This window comes from Polistes fuscatus, unplaced genomic scaffold (assembly GCF_010416935.1).
Source record: "Polistes fuscatus isolate 324 unplaced genomic scaffold, CU_Pfus_HIC Scaffold3, whole genome shotgun sequence".
Taxonomy (NCBI): Eukaryota; Metazoa; Arthropoda; class Insecta; order Hymenoptera; family Vespidae; genus Polistes; species Polistes fuscatus.
In genome coordinates this window covers 11,867,335-11,894,942 of record NW_025113107.1, presented here as the reverse complement: position 1 = coordinate 11,894,942, position 27,608 = coordinate 11,867,335, and the positions used below count along the sequence as shown (strand labels likewise).

Sequence of the window (27,608 nt, the reverse complement as noted above, 5' to 3'; positions counted from 1 at the left end):
TTTTAAAAGTATACTAACACTGATCGAACATTATTTTGCGAAACTGTAAGAACTTGCAACAAAAAATGTTTTAACATAAGAGGATAAATCGAAGGTTAAAAAAAACTATCTAAATGTATGAAGATTAATCCTTCGAAGAATACTTCCTTGTGCGGAAGAAAAAAAATATTTATTCGTTATAATTGTCAAGGCCACAGTATATATATATATATTCTATAAATAAACACTCTATGTCACGTTCATGCGTGCGTTATTACAAATTTTTTCTCTGTGCCTATGACACTGCAATAATAAACTCACGCATACATAATAAAAAGACAAAAAAAATACAAAATTATTTATTTAGAAAAAAAAAAATGAAACGCAAAAAAAAAATGTACAATTTTTGGAGGAATTTGAATACCTGTATGAAAAGTATTTGACTAGGAAGAAATAATATCGTAAAAATAATTTCTAAATTTATTTAATTAAAAAGAAATATGAGGAGTATCTATTTAGAAAGTTAAACGTTTAATAAATTCAAGAATATCTCCTCTCATCAACACCACGAACGTGACAAATGAAATTTTTCTATGGATGAGAAAAAAAAACTGATGATTTATGTGGGATGCGTGATTTTGTATATGTGTGAGTAGAGTGAATGAGCGAGTGTTAGTGCATGTATGCAATGTATGCATACATGCACCCATGTATGGGTAAAAGCCAGTCAGTCGTTTTCATACACATATATACATATATATACATAATACACCTAGTACACACACACACGTTCATATGCATAGGTAATCTTTTATGCGTGTTTCTTCTTTGTCTCTCTTTCCTATGCCCTATAGCAGTATTTTTTGTCTCCCTTCGTTAACCAACAGTCTTTCTATCTAACACTCTTTTCCTCTTCCGACGTTTACCCCTTTCGTTCTTCTCCACAGATTTCCTTTCTCGTAGAATACTTTAAAAAAAAAAGAATAAGTCGTTGGAACAACGTCTTTCTTCTTTAAACTTCGTAGGAAGTACGGGGAAAAAAATATAAAAGGGCGCGAGAATACGTACACTTTTTCTTATTCGTTTCTATTTCGTTCACGTTCACTTCTTTTATTTCTTTTTCTTTTCTTTTTTTTATTTACTTCCTCGAAAGATATTTTTAATTCACTTTTATATGCACACGCATGCAACACGTAATATCATTTGCCTAGTTTGTTTATATGGTTAATTCAACAACTTTATAAAACATAGGATAAGAAGAAGTATTGATCAATTAACTGTTTGAGAAAAACAAAAAGAAAAAAAAAAAAGAAATTAAACAAATTAATTTCAAATAATATTCTTTTCGAATAACAAAATACGCTAGAAATTACGATTAATGTCTATGTTTGAACAATATTTTTATCTGTCAAATTAACGTTTATTTAAAAAAAAAAATATTTGAATACCTTCCCACCCCTGCTCCTAAATATATTTTTTCCTAATATAATAAAAAATGAATGATTTAAAATATTAAAAATATATTTCTTATGGTAATCCCTATTATATAAATTTATTCGTAAAAAAAAATATTAAATAGCAACGTAAGATTGAATGTAATTTTAATTCAATAAATAATTTTAAGTCTATGAATGTCGAAGAGTCAGAAAAATAACGCGATTGGATGTTTAGAAACGGTATTTAAAAGGTGTTGACATGTCCTTGAATTAAGACCACCACATACGTCAGTCGGTATCGATGTCATTGAGAGAATAGAATCGACCTTCCTTACTTTTTATTCTTTTCCTCTTTTCGAAACTTGTCCTTGATACGACAAAGGAAAAGGAAACATGACTAAGGTGTAAGCAAATTATTATAGTAGTGCTAACCCTGATTCTTTTATTATTTTCTTCCTTAGAATTTGTTCTGATCAATTTTTATCAAACGTTCATTTAAACCCTTTTGCAATTTACATTTTTAGATATAAAATAATATAAAAAAAAATGATATTTAAGAAAATTTACACATAGAATAAATAATATAATATTTAATATATATTAAAAAATATAATTTCTATTAAAAAAAAAAAAATCAAATAAAATCTTCATAAAAATTTCTCTATAAAATCAGGCAATTATTATTTGAAAAATATTGTTTTTTAACAATTACTTTTAATTATTACTTTTAATTATTCCATATACGTAGAACGTTATAGGAAAACTAACTATGTTTCCTCCCCTATAGCACAATACTTAAAAAAGTTCATACTTAGAGAAAACAAGAATTTTAAATTGTCTCACTTAGCAATATACACGTATTAAAAAATTCGCAACCGGTCGCGAGACAAATTGCATTCGAAGAAATGTTTTCTCCGGTATTACTCTGTCGCAATCATTTCTAAGAGTTAACCGTTTTTAATGGAAAAACCATAGGGTGATGTTAATAACTATCTGACAACACAACAACTACATCAACGTTCGTTAATATGCTTTTATAAAGGTACATGAATTAAGTATACATGTATCTTTATTCTATACGATAAGATATGGGTGCTGCTGCTTCCTTGTATAGTTAGCGTATGTAAGTATAAAAGAATTATGAATCATGGGATACCTGTTAGATACATTTTATGTATGTATATAAGCTGGTCAAAAGGCCAAGTTCAATTAGATATGAATATTCCTGTTGAGTCATCAACAATCATCAAATTCTCCTCATTACTTCTACCACCACTCCACCCTTCCCCTCTCACAAAAACCCTACATTAACCACCGAAACACTATTTACCCACTCATTCATGTTTCTTTTCAATCTTACAATATTTTTCACACATCGTTATCGTACGTTTTAAACTCACCTAATCTGTCTCATTCTAATAACACACGTGTACGATATTATACCAGAAAAAAAGATTACTAATAAATGCAAACAACAGCAGTTCTATATGCTTTGTGTTTTTTATTAACTAACGCGATACGAGTCATGATGTATTTTCAAATATATGTTGTTAACTTTTTATTTCGAAATAATTGAGTTGTTGGAAGAATTTAATTGCATTGCCTTTAATGTACTCTATGACGAATCTAAATTAATTTTTTTTTTTCTAAACGAGTATGACGATATTGATGATGATAGGTAAACGATAATGTTTTTTTCTTTGTTTTTTTTTTTGATAAATTGAAATTGAAATTGAAAATGACATTTTTTAATCATTTTAATGAAATATTATTAATCGATAAATTTTTATGAGAAAAGAAAGTTGAAAATATATATATATATATTATTTACGATTTATTTTATGTAAATAATTATTAATTCAGTATTTATAATATTTAAAAAAAAAAAAGAAGTACTTAAATTTGTCACACATGGTTACATATTGATATTTTATTTAAAAATAATAATCATATATATATATATATATATATTTTTTTTTCAAATTATAATTTTAATATTATCTATGCAATACCGTTCACCTAAACTACTGATATTTTATTACAAATATTAATTATTTCTTAAAAAACAAAAGACAAAACAAAAAAATATATATTATTCTGGATTTATCTTAAATACTTTGATAAATATTTTTTAGAGATAAGAAATAAATAAAAGGAGGAAATACAAGAAGTAAAATAAGAAGGGAAATGTATATGCGTGACCTTCGATCTTGCAATCGCATCGAAAAGTCAAGTAATCTCGAATTTTTATCGTAAAAAATAGGAATTTATTTTCCATCTAACAAACATGAGAAGCATTTCTCTCTCTTTCCTCGTCGTTGAAAAGGTCGTACCCACACACACACACACACACACGCATAACTGAGGGAGACGTGTGAAGACGAAATAATATGAAAAAAAAAAAAAAAAAAAAAAAAAAAAAGTATAAAAAATGAAATTGAACTATGTTTATTTACACACAAAGGTGAAGTTCAAAGATCGTCTTGCATGAATGAAAATGACGGAGACTTAGAAAGTTAAGTTTAAAACGTCTTATGTAATATTAAACACGCTAGGCGCGCATTTCTATTTTTATTTTATTCCTATTTGTTGGTTATTATTTTGTTTATAATGAATTAATTTAGAATCCATTCCAGCAAACTTGTACGAATATATTAGTAATGTACATAAATAAGTTATAATTATACAGATACGTAAACACGTACATAAATATAGATTAGTAATCGAGTAATGTAAATGTCAGGTCGGCCCATAGGTCATGTAACACGATTTTAAAATCATTTATTTTTTACATAAATAATATTTTTCCTTTCTTTTTTTCTTTTTTAATCAGAAATTTTTAATATCTTATATAAAAACAAATGATAGAAAATAATATTTTGTTGAGAAAGAAAGTATTCGGTGTTTTATCTTTGTGTAACTCGATAAGTATAACAGTAAAAATATTTTATATTTAAGAAAAGAAAAAAAAAAATACATGAGGATGCTTTAGATATTATTAAACATTCGATATTATTTTGTTAAGATCTAAATAAATTGCATCGTAAGATTACCGATCAACCAATCCAATTTAATACTTTTCAATGAAGCGTGTCGCGAAAAGCAATGCTCATTGCAATTTTCGTTGCAACAAGAATGACGTAAGTGAACAAGTAAATAAGTTCGCCATCAATTGAAATAAATGATAATTTATCTATCACTACTGAAAAGTAATAGTAACGATAATCGGTATATATATATAAAAAAAAAAAAAAAATTATTTCTACAGATCTCACATTTATTTTTCGATTCGAACAACAAATGAGTTTTCTAAGAACCGGCTTTTATTTCCTTCGTAGTCGTAGTAATGTTGTGATCATTGCCACGATAATGTTCAAAACAATATTTTTTTTTCTTTTTGAAGTTATACTTCTTTTGGCGCATTGGGGAAAATGTAATGGGGAGTGATTTTGTTCCGAACGTCTGGAAAAACGACACCATGAAGTTTGTCGATATTTACGACGCGCGGCAAAGCGATTTCAAGTATACGGCATGAAGTTGTCTTTTCTTCTTCCCCTTTTTTTCTCAAGCGGGTCACCCATCCAAATACTAATCGTACTCAGCGCTGCTTTACTTAAATGATCGAGCGAGAACTAATGCTGTAACCGCGCCATGGCTGTTGACACGTGAAGTAATTCGATATATCTCTCTTATATTTAGTGTGGACTGATATCTATATTTTTATATTTTCTTTTTCTTTTTTTTATTCTTTCTTATATATATATATAATAATAATTTTTTTTATATGTTACTTTTTTCTTTGAAGTTTTTTTTTGAAGTTACTTTTGAGGTTATTGAGGTTATATTCGTTTTGGTACAGCAAAGAAGTGTAACTTCTTACGTGCGTACATAAGTACACACACCAGTTTTTTTCTTTCAAACGCACGATACATATATATATATAATATTTTAATGAACGAGATAAAGAAGAAAGAGAAAAAGAAATAAAGTAGTACAAGAGACACGTTTTCGAAGGCGCGTGTCTTTGAGTAAATCAAGCGTGAAAGTGAAATCGAGAGCCGAGTTCTGAGAGAGTATATAAGAAGTAGAAGAAGAGGGTAGGTAGGGGGGTAAGGCGAAGTTAAAGAGAATGAGAGGAGAAGGAGGGAAAGATAAGGAAGGAAAGGAAAGGAAAGGAAAGGAAAGGAAAGGAAAGGAAAGGGGTGAGGAGGAGGAGAAGGAGGGAAAGAACTACAAGTATATTCTCTTTGATCCGACACTCTCGCTTTCTGCACTTCGTAAGCATGTAAAGTAAAGTAGTACGTACATAAGTAAGCATGTATGTATGTATATATATGTAATGTGTGTGTGTGTGTGTGTGTGTGACACCAAGCATGTTCTAGAGTAAAACCAATTTTTTGGGACGCCATTTTTAATTGACTTTCGAGTTTCTCTTTCGCCTCTTACGTCGTTTATGAGGATAAATATGTGCGTGTGTGTGTGTGTGAGTGTGTTGTGTTGTGTAGTATTATATAGGGTAGAGAATTAATGGAAGGGCGGGATTTAGGTGGTATCGACCTAAATATTTTCTACTATTTATTCAACAAAGAACTTGTGATATCATTATGAAGAAGAAAATGAAGGAATCAAATTACTAATTAATACAGATTATAAAACTGTACAATGTTCATTTTGTATTTCTTAAATGGAAATATTCATTTTTTTGTTAACCATCGATGCGTGGTCCGTAAATCTGTAAGAAGCACGATTATTCCTTTGTACGAGGGATGAGTTGAAAAGTTTTGAATTACGCCAAAAAACTTATTTATATATAAAAAAAAGGCAAAACAGTAAGTTAGATCGAAAAACACACAGAAATGCTTTAAATTTAAGGGGTTCAATACTTTCTAATCCACGTAGGAGGTACGTTTCTTATAATTTAAAAATAAAACAAGAAAAATAAATTAGATAGATGATGTTAGAGGAAAATGTTATCCGTGTCAATGGCATTAATAGTACGTGAATAGCTTTTAATATATTATGGGAAGAGGGGAAAATAAAACAATGACAGATATGAAAGTAAAATACTGTTGAGATAAAACGAAAAGAGAGAAAGAATTAGTAAGAAAGATAAAAACATTATTTTCTTATATGCATCATATATATATATACACTCACACGCGCACATGCGACATGCACACACACATATTATATATACGTTGCAAACGTTGTACGATAAAAACGTCTCGCTTTATATCCCGATAGAAAGAAAATATAATTTAATACGCGAAACACAAGCAATATATCGAAGAACGCGTGTATTATATATCGAAGATCAATGGCGCAAACAAACTGGGTAAAAAAAAAAAAAGAAAAAAAAAAAAAGCGATAAGTACTTTTTATCGAGTCTACACTTCTCGTAATAACGAAGATTACTGTGCAACACAACCACGGTATTCCGTTGATTCAAAAAATTCATATTAGAAAAAAAAAAGACAGAAAAAAAAATATAAAAAGAACTTATTCGTATCTCGTAATTGTAGTTAGCTATTTTTCTCTGTTTCTCTCTTTTTATTGCGCGCGCGCGCACGCTCGGTTCTCGATAGAATGCAAGTAACATCTCTCTTAATAATCATTTCTAGACGGGATAAAAAAAATATTTTTACACTTTGATCCGATGGTAATAAAATAACAACCGTCTCTACTATGACACGCTTACACGAGATTACTTTTTCTTTTCTTTTCTTCTTATTCTTTTTATTTTTCTTTTTCTTTTTAATCACACAGGTAACGCGTGGTCCGTTGCGTGCGTGCGTGTATGTGTGATGTGATGTGTGTATGTAAGAATAGAAGAGAGAAGGTTCATAATAACGGCGTAAGATGTGATATTTATCGAAAGGTTTCTCTAAATAACATCTTGACTTTTTCAATCTAACGAAAGATAAGAAACAAGGTTACGTGCACTTGGAGAGAATTGTGTCGCAATCGATACGGTAATGGAATATTCTTCTTTCTTTATCTTTATCTTCAATTATCTACTGCAAAAAAATACTTAGAAAAAAAAAAAAAAAAGAAAAGAAATACGTACGTAAAAAATATTAACAATAAATTATTTAAAAAAGAACAAAAAATTGGAAAAGATGAAAAAGCATAGGGTTCCATGAAATGTTAGATACGGCCATGTTTACAGGCGGTGTAACGCGTTCGTTCAGCAGAACTCTTGCGCACAAAGAGAGTAGGTCTCTCTCTCTCTCTTTTCCTCGTGGTCCTCTGCCCCCCCTAACCCCTATTGCTATATCTTTCGTTTGCTATCTCTCTCTTTTGCTCGTAAACCTGAAGCCAACAGGTTCCTCCTATACACGCCTATACTCCCCCTTCCTCTCTCCCTCCGCCCCGCATACTCCTCTCTTGTGGCTTGCGTTCACCGAGAGTCCGTTTTTTGTTGTGTTGCTGCTTTTGCTTGTGCTGCTCCTGGGCTGCTGAACACGTTGCTCTCGCTTGGGGCGAGGTTTCCGCTTTCAGAAAAATCCAGAAAACCTGGCTGATTTTGCACGTGCAACCAACACAGATACGCTGACCGATACATGATATAAATATATGTATATATTATATATATGTGTGTGTTTTACCATGATAGACTGAAATTGGAGAATGTCAAGATTCACATGATGAAATGTCAACGCATACCAAATGCGTCGGTGGAAGAACGAATATTTTGGACTTAGTTTTTATACATTAATATTTCTAACATATACCAAGCGTTCATGTGAATCTTGACATTCTCTAATTTCGATCTTTTACGGTAAAATATTACATATATATATATATATATATATATATAAAAAGAATGATAAAATCTTTCGTTTAATATCTCTTTCAAAACTATAAAATTCATATAAAAAATTCAAAAATAAAAAAAATGAAAGGAATATTATTCAAGAAGGATAATAATCTCTCGCGCGCGTTTATAGTTTTATTATCTCTATTATTTTCAGTTTACATTTCGAAAATCTTTTGGAAATGATTTAGAAAGAGAAAGAGAAAGAGAAAGGATTAAACGTTTTTTGTTTCGTTTCGTTTAAAAATCCTATTTTTTTTTTCTTCCAGTCATTAAAAAAGAATGTAGAAAAAATAGAAGAGAGAGAAGGAGACAGGTTGTTCAGTAAGTTTTTCTTATACATACACACACATATCTAAGAGATTGGTTAATAAATTTTTTTGTTTAACCATAATCGAAAGACACGTGGAATGCTCCTCTAACTCTCCTTATTTGTTCATCTATTGTACACTTATAATTTATAGACTTTTGACATACAAGTTTATTTTTAGAGAAAGAGAGAGAGAAAGAGATGACCATGCTCGCGATATCTAAACGAATCATCGACCTTTGCTTTTACGATGACTAGGATTATGACGATAAAAAAAGATTCTTACGCAATTAAGCTTTATTATTTGTTTTTTTAATTATCTAACTGACAGAAAATATTTGCATATCTATATGATGTTCTATGTAAATTTAAGACTGTCCTTAGTAGTATTATCAATGTTATATATATATATGATAATGACGTCATTCGAATCGTAAATATATGAAAAAATACTTATCGTACTTTAGCGCCGGAGAAAAATATAAGATTAGCATTTACTCTGTTAAGAAAAAAAAAAAAAAAAAAGAAAAAAAAAGAAGAAGAAAAATACAAGATTCTCTTTTTTTTGTATTTCAACGCAAGTAAGTATTTATTTACATGGATAAATATTCATTTATTCGCATGTTTATGTGCGTATATGTAAGCGTGGATCAGAGCAGCCATGAGATGATGTGCATACGCATACGCATACACGCATCTTCTTTTAACTATTTAAGTACGCGAGTTTTATACTTTAACGAATAGATCGGTCGTACAATCAAAAGAAGAAGAAACAATAAATACCACCCAACGACTAAAAAGAAGAGGAAAAGAAACGAGCAGCACACCACCGTGGAAGAGAAGAGAACATTGGCAGATACATATATTGCATTATTCATCAGTACATACATAGTTAGATTACAATTACAAATTACTTTTAGCTATGTCACAACCAATACTCTTTCATTTACCATCCGAGCAAACAAATTAGTCAACGTGCTCTTGGTGACCATTTTACCTTCTTGGCTCTTTTCAATATTTCATAGTGTCCACCGACCTTTGGGGAAGATGATACTAATTATTTTCATATTAAACCGAAAAAACGAAGTTTCTCTTGATTAATTCAAATTTGTATTTGTAAAAGCATTAATCTAGATGTTCATAATTATCTTCAATAATTCTACAAACTGTCTATCACAAATATCGTATAATTATTTTATTATTGATCATTCAAAAATATTGACTAAAAAGTAAAAGGCAAAGTTTTAAAGGTGTGAAGGAGAAAAGGTTATTTTTGTATGCAGTGCAGTGCACAATTAATGTGAAAGATTAATACGATAAAAATTAATTTTCTTTGATACATGTGTGTTCATATTTGTAACGATGGATCAAGTAATAATATTGAACAAATTCGATTCGATTATATAGAACAAATAAGATACTGAAAAATTTATTGTTATAATTACCAACAGAGCACATATATATATATACCAAATAAGTAAGAACTAATCAATAAAACACGTTCTGATTTTTTATCGAAATCGAAAGGAGGCGGAAACGAATCGAAGAAAAATAATTTGTCATGAAAATAAACGTGTGTACACTTGAAATTTCGTCGTCGTTCGCATCGTGAGTAAACCGAAGGCAGTAACCAATTAGGAACTTTCGAACGTTGGAGAAAATGGAACGAAGGAAAGTGAAGGTAACGTCGTTTGTATATGTACAACATATGTGTGTATAAATATATATATGTGTGTGTATATATATACGAAGTTAACTATATATACTACTCTTGGTGTGTCACAATCGAAGCCTAAAAATCCGTATCATTGCGAGACGTTAGAAAGTTTTAGAATCGTTTCGTCGTGCTTCTTCTATGAAAGGCACGCACGTTTTAATTGTGGTTAGAGTACGAAATATCTATTCAAACGTGACTAGAGAAATAAATATCGTTTCTCGAATAAGAAAAAAAAAAAAGAAAATTTCGAAAATATAATAAGATAATCGCCTTTCCAAAACTTTGCTTTCTAATCTCCGATTATAGGTCTGCCCCGAAAGCTGGTGTATCGAACTGAAAAATGAGAAATGTTGTTTCGAAGGAAGGTAGTATTTAAAATGGCGGCGCATTCGATGAATCCGGTGAATCCGATGAAAATGTATACCTTGAAATGAACATCAAACTAAGTATTGTTATTCTATTAATAATCTAATATTCATTTCTGTATATTTTTCTTCTAATAGAGAAACTTCTGGGACACCTTATATACTATTAGAAATTTCTGGATGTTTTTTCTCCTACGTTTTATCGAGGTCTTGTGCATTTGTTTATTTATTTATTTACTCGTTCACTTAATTAATTCAGATCTCTAATAATATTAGTAAGCGAACCTAACTCTCTTTCCCTCTTTCCATTTCTCTATCTTTTTGATTTTTTTTCGTTCTTCTTTTCTTTCTATAGGAGCCGAACGCGCGTACGTCATCATCGTAGTATTTTCCCTCTCGCTACGAAAATATACCGGCGGGAAAATAATCTCACACGATTTATGTAAGAGCAGAATGCGAGGCGCGTAGGTAGAATTTTCGAATTTCTACGTATAAATGTTCTTTTGCAATTAACAACGATAACGATAATAACAATTGATAATAATTGTCTACATTTTCAACGAAAATTACGAGAAAAAGAAAAAATTTTTTATTTCGCGGGCTTTTCACGTCTTCCGCCATCTTTGATCGAGGTATCACGTGACAACACATTGTTGGCGGGAAACGGCATGCATTCAAATACTACTTGCATTAATGTTGTTTATATATTATACTGCGTGATGATTTTTCTTCGAGAGAAAGAGAATATTTTTCGACAATGTAAGCCAAACAAGTTCGCACACCACCTTCCAACACGAAAGTCGAAAGTATCCTAAACGGATGAACGAACGAACGAACGAAAGAACGAACGGAGTTTCGAAACCGGAGAAATTGCCGATGAAAGTGTCTCGATGTGCGTACATAACATTGGCCAGGTTATACATTAAAAACGTTTCTCATAATGATCGTTGTGCGGCATTTGGCATTTTGAAGAAAAGAAATATAATAATGTCAAAAAAGAAAGTAACTTATCGATGATTTGTAATTATTTCTTCACAAGAAATAAAAATAATAAATAATTACTATTAAGTTTTGTGTGTGTATGTGTGTGTGTGTAGTTTTATAAAATTATTAAAAATGTTAATAATTTTACTATAATTTTACTATATTTTATTTTAATAATAATTATTACTATTAATACAAAGACATTAATTTGTGTGCGCGTGTAATTTCTAAACAATTCATAGTGCTGTTGTCAAATCAAGATAAAATTTGCTATAATTATATTAATTTACACAATACGTCTTTATAAACGTGACCGACTTTTCACATTGGTCCCTACGTAAAAAAAACCTCTCTCTCTCTCTACTTTTTCTGCTTCCCTCAATTAAAATCTTGTATATTCTGTTTTTAAGACTAATATTACACAGTAATTAAATACCCTTAGTTTGTCTTCACATTATATAGAAGAAAAATAATACAAAATATTACTCAAATCTAAAATGTAATTATTATTAAAACAGAGAAAATGAAAAATCTTTCATATCAATAACAATAAAAATTTCTCATTTGATTTCACTTGTAAACTTAAACCAATGATTTCGACGAGAGCAAATAATAATAAAAGACGGGAAATGATAAGCATGTTCTCTTTCAGAAAGGGGAAAAAAGACTTAAACCGGAAGTCGTTCCAACTGTTGAAATGAGAGTAAGAAGGTAAGTAAGTAAGCAAGTAAGTAAGCAAGTAAGTAAGTAAGTAAGAAAAGAAAGAAGGAAAGAGAAAGAAAAAAGAAAGAAAGAAATAAATAAAGACGTATGAATAATAATAATAACGACGAACTAACGATAAATCTTCGAGAACGAAAACGATACGTCCTGCTGATAATATAATGTTGGAACACTCGTTGTGAATATATAAGGGGAATATTGTTGGTGGTGTACCCGATATATATGTTTCTCAGTGTGTTCCAGTAACTGAGGACTTTCGTGCGTTACGCTGAATGAAAAAGAAACGATAGCAAGAGGAACTCGCGAGAAAGGGAAAGCCGTCGTGTAAATTTCCTCGCTTACATACACACACACATATACACGTGCGTCATGCACACGTACACGTACATACATACTCGTTAACATTAACGCATTACGAGAAATTAAATTAATTTTATAAAAGTAATATATACGTTTATACACTCGATGATGATGATAGTAAAAAAAAAAAAAAATAGAAGAGAAAAGAAGAAAAAAATAGAGAGAGAGAAAGAGAGAGAAGGAGGAGATAAATAAAAACCTTCTAGAAGGTAACTTTCGTACGTTCTCATGTGGAAAAACGAATGTCCTCGATTTCCTGCGACCATGAAATTATGTCACGGAAATATTGGCTCTCTCGGAAAGCACGAACAACGAGCGCACCACGCTTATTTTTCTTAACAATAATATAACGAATAAATGAATGAACGAACGTACGAAAAGAAATAATTGGTTTTCAATGTATGTGGTGTGGTGTGTGTGTGTGTGTATGTGTAACACGACAAAGAATATCCGGATAATTTGCGTTACGTATTACAGACGATTCGATAACTACTACTACTACTTTGATATTATTTTTGTTATTTTGTATTATTTTCTACACAACATACGCACACATACGAAGAAAAAAGAAAAATTCATGAAAATAACTCTAAATCTATATTTATATACATTTTTATATTATCTTTTATGAACTTTGCTAGTAAACAAAAAAAAGAAAAACAAAAAAATAAAGAAACCTTGAGATAACGAAGTGTATATTAATATTTTTCAATTTTATTTATGAACTTTGCTATTAGGAAAAAAATAAACTAAAGAAACGTGTAATAATAATAAAATGTATATATATAGTAGTAACACTTGTGTGTGTGTGTGTGTGTTGTATGCATATTTATGTATCGAGTTAACTTGTGTTTTTCTCTCTTTATTTTATTGAATCTCACACCGATCGTCGATTTCTTCTTCTTCTTCGAGCGTAGACTATAGTCACGGTCCGCTGCCTCTCTACAAGTGCCAACAAAGTTTTCTATCCCTCCTTTAACAAGATACCTATCTTTCTTAGCCCGTTCCTATCCTTCTATGTAATAATGTGTGTGTTGTACGTGTATATATATATATATATATTTGTCTGCTGTATAAGCTTATATATAAAAGTGCACATGGAAAAAATGTAAACACACGTTGTTGGGAAACGCAAGAAAGGCAAGAACGATTTGATTCAAAAACATGTATTATATATATATATATATATAACAAATAAAAGCAAGAAAAAAAAAACAATCATCGAAAATCGTTAAATCTATATTTAATTATTACACAATCACGAAAAGGTTTTCGGGAATAATTTTGTTTAACGTACGAGTTAAGTACGAACAAAATTTGTATTAATTGTTCTAAGCTAAGCCATTTTTGTTGTTTATTTTTTTGATATTTCCGCTACGTCCATCCCCCGGGTCGAGGAAGAATATAACGAAAGAGGAAGAGGTGGGTGGGGGGTTTAAAAGAAGAAAAAAAAAAAAATAAGAAGAAAATAGGAAAGTGTTCGTAGAAACATATGCGTATAAATAAAATGTCACGAAAGTACGAAGTTGTTTCTTTTTTTTTTTTTTTTAACGAGTACGATCGTTGAACGTTTAACACGTTTGTTTTATTTTGTTCCCTCTAACCACACCTCCTACCTCTCTCTACCCCTATCTTCTTTCTTCCCACCTCTTCACTTTCTGTTATTCAATTTCTCAGAAATTTCGAAAAACAATCTACTAATCGTAGATATACGCGAGAACATTCGAAACTATATTTAACTCGAGTTACACAAATCTCTAATAAGTAATCAAATAAAGATAAATGTAAAAGATAATATTGTTATCTTCTTTCATAATAATTATCATCGATCTTATTAGCAAATTTCGTTGAAATTTTTATCAAAATCTATTTCGATTTTCTCTTTTCTTTTAAATATCGATAAAGCAAGCAACGTAAAAATTCCGACACTAGTTTCACATCAATCAGGAAACATTGTTTAATTACCTACTGGTTTTTCTTTCAGTTTTGGAATAAAATATCGGACACGTTCCCCCCCCTCGTCCTCCCCACTTATACTCTTGTCATATATATCGATATGTAAACGCGCGTCAACTCCCCTCCTCCCACTCCCTTTCTACTTTTGACATGTATTTCACGTTGTCTTTTTTTTATGCGATAAATTTACATATTATCAAAAATAAATCGGACAAAGAAAAATTGCGAGCTATTAGAATCGTATCATAAAAATGATAACAATTTAAGTTTAAAAAGTTTAATTTAACAACTTTTATTAATCTTACGATATAATAACCGAATATGGGATATCAAAATAAAAATTCAATTAATTCTTAAACTATATATATATAATTTCTAATTTGTAATAAACAATAATAAATAAATAAATTTAACTAGAAAATATATAGTTCGTATCAAAAATGGCGGGCTATCGATATCCTTTCATCGTAAAAGTTCGATAATTAATCGAAACGAAATAAAAATCGCGTGTAAAAGCAAAATAAAGGAACGTATAATTCTAAAATTCATCTCTTCTTTATCAACAATTCCTAATAGATAAACAATAAAATATATCCTCTATATATAATATAAATATATGTAGTAAATATATATATTAAATTATATTTAAATAAAAAAAAATAAATATAAAGGAAATATAGTATCGTAAAAACAATGCACTAGAGAAAGAGAAAGAGACAGAGAGAGAGAGAGAGAGAGAGAGAGAGAGACGAAAAAAAATATATATATAAAAAAAAAAAAGTTGTAGGCCATCACGAAATGTCTCATCGTAAAAACGGTACTCGAGTGAGCAAAAGAGAGCCATCGAGAGAAACTCCAAGGAGAAACTGAAGAGAACGTTCCACGTTGTGTGTTTCGTTAAGGTGAGAGTCGTCGTATAGGTTTCTCGTATACTTTTATTTACGTCTCGAAGAGAGTCTTCTCTCAAACGACGACGTTCCTTTTTATTCCTCTCACTCTTTCTAACCTTACTATTATACACATCCATCCATCCTTACAACCATCCATCCAACCTATCCAACCTATCCAACCTACCCGACCCAACCAACCAATCATCTTTTTCTTCTCTAAATCTTTTTCTTTTCTGATCCTTTCCGGTTCTCCAAGAGAGTCTCGCTCTCTATCTCTCTCTCTTTTTCTCTTCCATTCTTTCTTTAAGAAAGAAGATGCTAGTGGATTATTCGAAGGACACGAATTCTTTTCAAATAAAAATTATAATAAAGTTACAATCTATATTATAAGAATACTAAGGATAACAACGAGATGAAGAAAAACTAATATAAAGTACACCTAAATAATGTTTTTTTTACACGATTTTGATTCGAAACGAATTAATTCAAATTTTCCTTCAATCAGGGTAATTTTTAACATCTTATTTGATATTAAACAAAAGCTATTTTTATTAAAGAAAATTATTTAATAAAATTTACTTTTCGTTAGATGCAATATATATATGTATATATATATATTTTTTTTTTCACATTTATTTTTTGGGAACGTGTCTCTATCGTGTAAAAACATAAATTAGGTGTATATAAGTATAATAAGTTTTATTGGTGTTACCTTAAAAAGAGACTCGCTGCATTCGAACATGGACGTAGTCATGACGGCGGTCGACATGTTCCCTCAGATTTTCTTTTCTTCTAGTTTCTTTTTTTATTCTCTTCTCCTCTTTTCCCTTTCTTTTCTTTTCGTTGTTGTTTTTTTTTTTTATTGATGCACAAAAACACTACGTATCCGTTCAATTTTGTCCTATCTTCCTTTCCTCTTTTTCTTCTTCCCCGACTTCTGCACTTTTCAGGAAAAAGAAATTGCGTTCTTCCTTTCTCTGCTCTTTTCTTCTTCTTCTTCTTCTTCCTTGTCTCTTTGTCTTTTACTATTTAGAAAATAAAGACCAAAGAGAAACTCTCGTTCTTTCTCTTCCTCGTCGTAATTCTCTTCGTAGTCAACGAAAAACTTCAAAAGAGCACAAAAAACGAAGATCAGAAAAATAATTTTTAATTAAATATATATAAATATATATATTTTTATTATTATTATTTTCTTGTTAATAATATCAATAAACTGGCACAATTCGACGTTAAGCGTCGTCGTCTCGTCAAATGTATTTACGTAGAAAACACAACACGTTAGAAGTACACGGGGAGACAAGTTATTATATATCGCGATGTTTGGTAAGTATAACGAACGAAAATAAAAGTTTTTTTTTTTTCTCTTTTTTTTCTTTTTCCTTTAGGAAGGGGGAAAGAGAGAAAGTAATGTTTAAACAAAAAAAGACGAGAACAAAAAAATAAAGGAAATAAAGGAAAGAAAGAAAAGAAAAAAGAAAAGAAAAGTATTTTCGTTGGTATATAATCGTATCACCACAGAAATGAATAGTTTTCTTCGTATCCTTTAGAAGTTCGTTTTAAAACGAAATAACAACTATTGAAATGTTCTCTACGACCAACTACTACTACTACTATTACTCTTCCGAACGTCCTTCGATTCTATACGTATGTATATATCGTAAGAAATTCGAAGTTAAAACTTTTCTTCTTCGCTAAACTAAAAGTCCCTCTCTTCGTCGTTGTGTTGTGTTGGATGTAAAACAACAGGCACGTACGTAAATATATATGCGAATATAGTTGTATTGTATCTATTTACGATGCGATAAAAACACTTTTCTTTCTTTACTCGTTCCTCTTTTTTTTTTGTTTATCTAATACCCTTTTCTCTTCTTGGATAGGATAAAGTAGATAAAAGTAGACGGTACGGATTTCGATAATTAACAGTATTAAAAAGAAAAATCAACGGGGGATACGAACGAGCACAACAACAAGTCGACGATAATGTTTCTTGGTCTGCGATTTTTTGTTGGTTATAAAAAAAAAAAGAATTAGAAATATAATGATAAGATTAATAATATAAATGTGTGCGTAATGATTAATATAACGAAAAAAAAAAAATAAATAAATTAATGCAACAAACCGGCATTGCCATTAGGCTTATGCCTCACTTACTAAATATCTGTTATATTCTTTCGTCGAGGAGATGATCCTCGTTAGACGCCCGATAGTAAACTGCCGAGTAGGACGTCCGCCGCTCCTCGCGTTGCGTCGCGTAGCTCGTCGAATGAGAGAAGAAGAGTGGGGGAGGACGTTCGGAAGCCCGATTGGTGGGAAGGTTACCGGCCAATCGTGAGGCGTGTCGCTGCCCCTCATTTTATCGTCCCCTCTCTCACCCCTGTCTTACGGATTACGAAGCATCCAGACGCAAACCGGCAACGCAGCATCCTTTCCAACAACCAATCGGAAAAAGCTTCCCTCTTTTCGGACCAACTTACTCGCCGAGCTGAGCTGTAACTGCCTTCGCGCGCCCATAGAACCCTTCGATTTTCAAATCGTTGTATTCTATTCTGTATACTCTGATATACTGTGGCTTGCAAACTTGTTTGCAGTTAGGTTTCATTGGCCAAAGTGGCATGTAACACCTCACTTTTGACAAGAAGAAATCTTATACTCTAATGGTTTCCCCCATTGGCAGAAAAGTTGACAATTACTAATGTGCAATTCGATAAGTAACAAAAAAAAAGAAATAAAATATGTCGGCAAAGAGAAAGATAAAAGGATAAAGCACTATCGTGTTTTGTTTATCTATTATTGACTATTAAATATAAATGTGTAATTATCTTCAATTTTCAATTGTTGAATTACGTCACAAAGACTATGTCTTCTTTTTTACTCTGTGGATTATATGGAAAAAGAAAATAATATTAAATTTATGAAGAATCATTGACCATCTCCTTCTCCATTAACTACCACCAATTGCATTTCTTTTTTTCTTTCATTAGACAACTTTAATTTAAACGTTACAGTTACAATTATTTTTCTTCTAATTAATCATTCTCTCATCCAATCTAACTTTCCCTCCAATACGGTTACATCTTTTCTTTAGACGACAAAGAAATAAAAACTAAAGAAAGAAATAAAGCAAGAAATAAAGAAATAAAGAAATAAAGAAAGAAAGAAAGAAAGAAAAAAAGTATTGCATAGAAATGTCAATAGTTGGTTGTGCATCGTTCTCAGGCATAACAGAGCACCACGAACGATCCGTTCGAATGAAAAGATCCAAGCGTGAATGAAGTCCAGTCTTTGCCCTCACCACCACCACCACCACCACCGCCCCTCTTCTTCCCTCTTTGACCCTTCTCTTTTATCTTTTTTTTTCTTTCTTTCTCACTCACTCTCTTTCTCTCTCTCTCTCTCTCTCTCTCTCTCTTTCTTTTTCTGATCCAAAGCGGTGGTAATTGGTGGACACTATTATGATCATTGTGCCTCTTACACATCGGTGTATATCGTGGACAAGCATCGTACTCGTTTGAATCGGACGATTCGTAACAATACGACGACCTCTTCTTTTCTAGCCGTCGACCCCGACGCCTCACACCGATCCCTTCTAATTCCTTTCTATCGAGGTGTTGTGTTGAGTCGCCCAGAGAACAAGTCACACACCAACAACCTCGTCGTCGTCTATATTCTGTTGAACTTTTCCAATCGTATGTAAGATCGACACTTTCTTAGACGATCAATGAGAACCGATAATCATTATTATTGTTATTATTATTATTATTATTATTATTATTATTATTATTTATTATTATTATGATCACACCTACGAGCCACATTTTTATCGTTTAATCCAAGGGGTCTTACATTATCTTTGATTTATTATTTATTTACTCGTGTATGTGTGTGTGTGTGTGTTTCTTTTTGTGTTGATCGTACGTACGTTGAATGAAATTAATTTGATAGATCTAAAAATGATGTTTATTTATTTGCATTTACAATTAATCAGTTTAAATAGGATCGTATAAAAATATTAATTAATTACGATGCGAAAAAATAAAAACAATAAATATGAATAGAAAATAATTTATTTTGCATTGGTCATTTTTATATTATGTTTATATGTAAATACACGAAAAATGTTATATTTATAAAGCTATCAAACTAATTGACGACACCGAGTTAATTTTGGCTATCGAAAGTTATTCATGACTCGTTCGTGACTAGCTCATCAGACGAATTTCCCACAAAAGGAAGAAAGAAAGAACCCGCATGGGTCAAGCTGATAATATCCAAACGACACCCGTAACACGGCCACCATGAAATTGAACTGATTCCCCATTTGTCGATATATTTAGCTCCATGAGAATCTCTTCGGGGTTGAAAACACCCCCCCATTGGTAAGCGTTGGAATGGAGAACCCTCATATACCCGTATGTTACAAGTAATAACCCAAGTTCTCCCCCTATCTAATCTCGGAACAGAGGTTTCAATCATTTTCCCATAATTATTTGTAATAATTACACACATTTTTCTTTTGTATGTAATGAAAATATCATGTATATATTATTAATTTATGCGTCGTAATAATAAAATAATAATTAAAAGAAAATTAATTAATCGTAATAAATGTGAACCAATTATTCGTAGAATGAATTGATTTTTTTTTTTTTTTATAAACCTATCAAAAATTTTAGAAAGTTAACTTTACTGTTAATTATCTTCCATTGAACTTATCATAAATTTCGACAGCTAGAAAATTGTTTTTTTATTATTTATTTTTTTATTATTATTAATTGTTATTTTATTATTATCATTTACCGTAACTATCGTTTTGGGAATACAGTTAGTATTTTAAAATCTTTACTTTTGTTGTCATTTTGATGAATCAATAGGTTTCATTACCGTTTGATTGATTTTCAATTTATCGTTAAACATGAATCAAAATGAAAATATTTGGAAATATCAATAATAATTTCGAGTTTATGGAAAACTTTTTCTTTTTAAATTCATGTCTATGTTTTGAAATTCTAGAAATGATTTTATACGACGACATGACTAATACACAATTATCCAAATCCCCATCAAAGATAAATTTATTTTGTTTTAAAATGATAACTATATCTTTCAGATAAAAAATCGAATTGTGCGAATCGATAGATCGAAGTTGAGATTCTTCTGAGAATCTTAAAGGCCAAGGTAAAGACACGCAGCCGTAAAGAGTACTATAACGATGCAGGTAAATGCACGCAGGTAAACCGGATGAGATTGGCCAGAAGCGATTACCGATCGGGATCGTTTTAACTGCATCTCCGAGTCAATATTTTCGTCTCTTTCTTAAATTTTTATTATATATATTTATAATATACATTATAAACGTATTATACAACGTATATGGGATAGTTCTCGATGCTAATGAATAATAAATAAATTTTTCTTTATTATCGTTCACAATTTTCCTCATTGATCGAGATTTTAATAGCAGCTGATTATAGTTGATAAAATAATGATTATATTTACTAAATTATTCGCTATTTCGTAAACATATTATCAGATAATATTAACATCAACAACTTGATAAAAATCCAAATAAATGTTTATTATCTTTAATTAGTGTAACGGAAGAATTTTTATGACGAAATATGAGAGTTTGAATATGTGGTGAATATATTGGTGTATGACAAAATATTTCAATTTAGAAATAAATATCATTAAATTGGCAACGTTCAAATTTTTATAGATTAAATCCGAACGAGATTTAATTATGACCGATAAGATAATCCAACATAAGTTTATATTTATTAGCTTGATTCATAGAAATCGCGTAAACAAATTGTCAGATAGTAAGACACGTAAATAACTTTATATCCATTCAATTCAAAATGAATTATTTTTAGTCGGGAGATAACAAATAATCTTTACAAAACTAAATCTTCTGAATGACGGAACAGTATAAACGCTAACGTATCATAAACATTTATTCTTAAACAAATTTTCGTTTTTCTTGCGAAGTTACACTAGCATATATACGTACACGCACATATATATAAAAACGCGTATACGAAAGAAGATGCTGATGATGACGAATTATTGCTTGTATTTCTTTTTTTCTTTTTTTTTTTTTATATTATTCACATTCAAGATTGCGCTTAGATCAAATTCGAATAACAGAGCTGATCGTGCACGAAAAATATATAATATAATATTATAATTAAAATCTTTACTAATTCGGTGGTAAACTCGTAAACATTTTTATCAAATAGTAAAATATAATTAATGTGTTACAATAATATAAATGTTAATTGCGGTATATTAAATTATCGTCGTATTAAAAATTTGTAAATAATTTACGCATGTCGGTTAAAAAGTTCGAACCGTTAGCATAGAACAAATTTCTTTTCATTCGATCGAACTATAATAACTTGAAATATAAGTATAAAAGATGAAGGGCTCCAAATTTGTCAACCCAATCCTTGTATTACACATCAACAATAATACATTTTCTACAAAATTTTATCTACAAATAATATAATATTTTATTAACGAGATCGTATAAACGTATACAAAAAAAAGTATAAAAAAAGATTATTTAATAAATAAATACATACATTTACTTAATATATAATACATATATAATATATAATAATAATTATATAATATATAATAATAATTAATATATAATACAACATTTATTTAATAAATAAAATATTATAATATCGTAAAAAATAATATGAAATTTGCAAGATCGTTGTAACTTTCAATATAATATTTTTCTATTCGAGTTTAAACGCGTTTTTAAGATCACATTCGTTCCACCCACGATACCCTAACTAACGACGCATATAACGTCGCACTTCATAAACGTATGCGTCCTGTATGGCTCTCACTTCCTTACAATTCAACCTGACAACTTTCACATTTCCTCTATTGATCTCGAATTAAGAAAGATCGTAGTCGTGAGCGCGTTTTAATTTAAACGTCACTTCGTGTCGTTTCCTTGTAATCCACCGGACCCATGCATACACACATACAAACATATTCAGAAACTATATACGTTCGTATATAACGTCATTATCGTATTCTTTGGTTCTCTTTCTCTATCTCTACGTATTCCTTTCCTCGAAAGAACGGTTCTAAGGATCTAACTTTGCTCGTTATAATCAAAACGAGCGCTTAATTTACCGTCTCATTGTGTCGTAGTTTTTTTCTTTCTTTTTTTATTCCTGTCTCTTACATAGCACGTGATTTATATCATCATTTTTATCGTTAACGTAAAAGGCGATCGATACGAAACGTTACAAACGCGTAGAGAGCCGGTTGACGTGTAGTATCCGTTTGTGTGACTGGTTTCTTATTTTCTTTTTTCTTTTTTTAATTTTCTTTCTCTCCATCTCTCTTCTCTCTCATTTACTTTTTATACTTTATTTTAATTTTACTTTACTTTACTTTACTTTTCTTTTTTTTCTTTATAGAAGGTGACATATTTTATTTTTTTTTCACCACGCCTTCGAACGAGATACATCCAAGCTCCATGTTCCTGACTCCATTTTGTTTACCCTTCCCCCTTTGCGAATCCCTCAGGATGATTACGAGGGGTGTGACTACCCCCAAAAATTCAGACCTATCGTATTATAGAGTCTCGAGTTTATTGTTCGTATTTACTTCGAGATTGTATTGTTCAACACAGTTATATCTTAAATGATGAAATATTTATTTTTAAATTTTTTGCAATTTCACAATGGAAACACAACGATGCACACCGATTTCATAAAAATTCTAAAAAGTGACAATAATAATATTAATATAATACTCGAAAATGTCATTTGTGAAAAATGATGAGAAATTTTGTAAAAAAATAGAAAATACAAAAAAAAATTAAAAAAAAACAAATTAATCAAATGGAATCAACCGGAAATGATGACTCGGAAAAGAAATCGAAGGTCGTCAGTGGATACGGGTTTAAGGCCGTACATAACTACTCTCTCGGCCACGTAAGAGAAGTGTTTGCGAGATAAACAAAGGCAAAACTATCGAGGTTAGCGACTCTCTCTTTCTCTCTCTCTTTTTCTCTCTCTTTCACTCGATTGACTTTCCCTTTCTCTCTACGTGTATCGGCCCGAAAACTAATTCTTTTATAAACTACTCTCTCTAGAACTTTTTTTTCCTCATTCTACGACAAACGATACGATAAAATAATGTATATATAATATAATACATATTATTATAATAAGAATATTTTCTCTTGTTTTTTTTCTCTCTATTTTACACGATTTAGAAGAAATTTATACGACGTGAAAATATGTTAATAATAAATAATCGATTTAATATAAAATCTTTTAGTTCGGATATAAATTTATATCCAATATATCACGTCAGCAAAAATTACTTAAAATTCTTAGAAAGAATTGAATTTATATTCGAATATAAACAATTATTTAATCAAATATTTTGTAAAACATTTGTTTTCCTATTCTTTCTCTCTCTCTCTCTTTCTCTCTCTCTTTTTTAAGAGTTCGTGTCATTTCTCCATTAACACTTCGATACAACTAAAGAGTTTTTTTATTTTATCTTTATCTGGAGTCAACGGCAAACGGATTATTTTCCAACTGGGCCACCAATCCATGTAGTAACCGTGTCATTTCGCTGGTAGATCTTTAAAAAATTAAATTTTCAATATGGTTATAAGTCACACACATTGTTAAAAAGAAAATACAATTATTATTATTATTATTATTGCTCTTAAATGAAAAGAAAAAAATTAAAAAAAAAAATGAAGAAGAAAAAGATAGCACCGAAGTGCCGTCCCATTAATTCTTTCAAGTTCAAATACGTAGAGCATATTATCTTCGACGTATCAGAAAATGTCAGTGAATTGCACCAAAATCCAACTGGCCTAATTTGTATTTCATGTTGCGCTCGTTATATGCATCAATTTAATGAATAATACGTAACTAAACTCACGCTGTTTCTTATTTTCTAAAACCCTATTTGGATCATGAGTTTTCCAAGTGCACACAACCAAAAGGAATTGGTCTTTACTGACTGAGCTATTCAGGGACTACCAGTAAGGCTTTAAACGAATTTGAAATATAAGCTCTCTCTTATTTATTATAAATAATATTTTTTTTCCTCTTTTTTATTTGTATCAGAATGAACGAACTAGTTTTCACTTTACGTAACAAGAAAAAATTAAATATATTCTTAAAATTCCATGATATTAGATTGATCAGAGAGTACATGCCCATTTATAAATATATATATATATATTTATTTATTTATAATATTGATAAAACATAGATCAAAATATGGATATATTTACTCGGAATATTTCAATATTATCTGCCGAATAATTTTTCTAACAATCAAATGCATTAGCTTCTGATTTATCACGACGTGCATAACCAGAAAATTATTAAAAATAAAATAAAAATAAAAATTTGTAATAAAAAATTTGTGACGACTTCATTATTAAATAGAAATTTAAATTATTATAGTTATCTCTTAAATTAAAAAAAAAAAGGATGACACCTCAGTGCCATCCAATTTTTTCTATTGGCGACCTCACAGATAGGAAGGCGAAAACCTTACACCGCGTTACGACGTGCTTATTCTGCTTGTTGTGGTCCTTCGTGATGACCTTACTACTCGCTTACTCGTTATTTGCACCAATATCCACATTGCATGCAGCGTAACGAGCTCACGCTTTGTAAATGGGAAACTTCTCAATATTTTGAGGAACACATTTTTCTCTCCCAGTGCTTTACCAAGTGTACGGGCGGCCCATAGCCATAGACCCTGCTGGGATTCGATCCTTCGACGTTAGTAGTCGAGAGCAAAGCCTCTACTGCCTGAGCTATTCAGGGACTACCGGTTAGGCTTCAAACGAATTTGAAATATAAGCTCTCACTCTCATTCATCATAAATAATATTTTTGTTTTTTCTCTCCCCCTCAAGTCATAATATAATTATAATATAATTGTGTTTACAGTTATTACTTATGCCAGATGATTAAAAAAAAAATAAATAAAATAAAAAAATTCGAATATAAAAAAATATTTAATCAAATATTTTATAAATATGTTTTTTTTATTGTTTCTTCCTCTTAGGGGTTCGTGTTATTTCTCTATTAACAATTTGATACAATTACAGAGTTTTTTATTTTGTCTTTATCTGGCAAACAGTTTTTTTTTCGAACGAGTCATCCATCCATTTAGTGACTGTGTCATTTTGCTGGTTGATCTTTAAAAAATTAGATTTTTAATATAGTTATAAGTTATTGTTTAATAGATCATACAAATATTATTATTATTATTGTTTCTTAAATGAAAAGAAGAAAAAAGATGGTACCGATGTGCCACCCTAATAGATGCCACCATGATATTAGACTGATCAGAGAGCACATGCCCACTTATAAATATATATATATATATATTTTTTTTTTAAAATATTGATAAAACATAGATCAAAATATGGATATATTTATTCGGAATATTTCAGTATTATCTGCCGAATAATTTTTCTAACAATCAAATGCATTAGCTTCCGATTTATCACGACGTGCATAACCAGAAAATTATTAAAAAAAAAATAAAAATAAAAATTTGTAATAAAAAATTTGTGACGACTTCATTATTAAATAGAAATTAAAATTATTATAGTTATCTCTTAAATTAAAAAAAAAAAGGATGACACCTCAGTGCCATCCAATTTTTTTTATTGGCGAGCTCACAGATAGGAAGGCGAAAACACCCTTACGGACCGCATTACGACGTGCTTATTCTGCTTGTTGTGGTCCTTCGTGATGACCTTACTACTTGCTTACTCGTTAGCTACACTCGTTATTTACACCAATTATCCAAATTGCATGCAGCGTAACGCAGCCAACGCTTTGTAAATGGGAACTTCTCAATATTTTGAGGAACACATTTTTCTCTCCCAGAGCTTTACCAAGGGTACGGGCGGCCCATAGCGCCATAGACTCTTGCTGGGATTCGATCCTTCGACGTTAGTAGTCGAGAGCAAAGCCTCTACTGCCTGAGCTATTCAGGGACTACCGGTTAGGCTTCAAACAAATTTGAAATATAAGCTCTCACTTTCGTTCATCTTAAGTAATATTTTTTTGTTTTTCTCCTTCTTGAAGTCATAATATAATTATAATGTAATTATGCCAGTAATTATTGTTGATAAAAGTGACTTAAATTAAAAAAGAAAAAAAAAATGAAAAATATTGAATCTACGAATTGAATATAATTATTTCATGATTATAATTATTCATGTTGCAAGATAAATCGTGTAATCAAATTTTTAACGATTAATTTCAAATCAAATTTGTTTCTTGAATCATTATATAAAGAATTGACATCGTCGTTCGATTTCTAATTACAATTTTATAGCTTTTTTTTCATTATCTATATTTTATTTTTATATCGTTTTTATATTATAAACAGACATTTAATAAACATATTCGAAGTTTTTAGTTAACGAGTCGCATTGATAAAGGAGAAATAATAGTCATTAAACGAAGTTACGGGAGTTCGAGCAAATGTAATTAACAGACACGTCGGAGCTGCTTTTTTAATAAAAAATTCGTTCACCCCAAACGATTGCAAAAACTACACTGTCCTCGCTTTTATTATCGTTGCCAACATTAAGAAGAATCTCGTGGTAAAATTGTCGACCGTTACCAATTATCCGTACATTTCCGTATAGCGTGTTTGTCGGTTTCGGTAAGAGGTAGTAGGAGATAGAAAGATAGAAAAAGAGAAAGAGCGAGAAAGATATATATATATAGTATACATAGATGCCATAAGTCTATATAGATATATATGGAATACCGTTGGTGAAACTGAAGTGATCGTCATGCACGATCGAACATTGAAAACGCCGGGTGGGCTTGAAAAGCAAAATCTTAATACACCTTCCCTTCTTTGTACTTTGCTAGTACTTTGGCTAACTTTTAAAGTGAATGTTAATGAATATCAATTGTTATTTACGATCTTTTTCTTTCTTTTTTATTTAATTCTAGTTAGTATATTCACCGTCCCTTTAAATTAAATTATTTGAAATTATTAAAACCAAATGAATAACGTTAGCTT

The 27,608-nt window shown here is 30.3% G+C and overlaps 1 protein-coding gene and 3 long non-coding RNA genes across 4 annotated transcripts in view; all 4 read right to left on the bottom strand.

The window, feature by feature from the left end:
- Positions 1–16,520, bottom strand: part of LOC122519604 (mRNA decay activator protein ZFP36L2-like) — a 29,153-nt gene extending 12,633 nt beyond the window's left edge. Inside the window, exon 1 of the mRNA XM_043639176.1 lies at positions 16,250–16,520. Within this exon, the coding sequence (XP_043495111.1) occupies positions 16,250–16,306 (57 nt within the window). The 5' untranslated portion in view covers positions 16,307–16,520. The remainder of the gene's footprint in view (positions 1–16,249) is intronic.
- Positions 16,521–16,606: 86 nt separating this feature from the next.
- Positions 16,607–17,841, bottom strand: LOC122519603. The gene is made up of 2 exons (XR_006304325.1): positions 17,689–17,841; positions 16,607–16,642 (listed from the first exon to the last, which is right to left on the bottom strand). It is a non-coding gene; the product is annotated as an uncharacterized LOC122519603 (long non-coding RNA).
- Positions 17,842–24,002: 6,161 nt separating this feature from the next.
- LOC122519491 overlaps positions 24,003–27,608 on the bottom strand; it is a 33,942-nt gene continuing 30,336 nt past the window's right edge. Inside the window, exon 2 of the long non-coding RNA XR_006304302.1 lies at positions 24,003–24,165. This is a non-coding gene — a long non-coding RNA (uncharacterized LOC122519491). The remainder of the gene's footprint in view (positions 24,166–27,608) is intronic.
- On the bottom strand, positions 25,070–26,576 carry LOC122519488. The gene is made up of 2 exons (XR_006304298.1): positions 26,320–26,576; positions 25,070–25,150 (listed from the first exon to the last, which is right to left on the bottom strand). It is a non-coding gene; the product is annotated as an uncharacterized LOC122519488 (long non-coding RNA).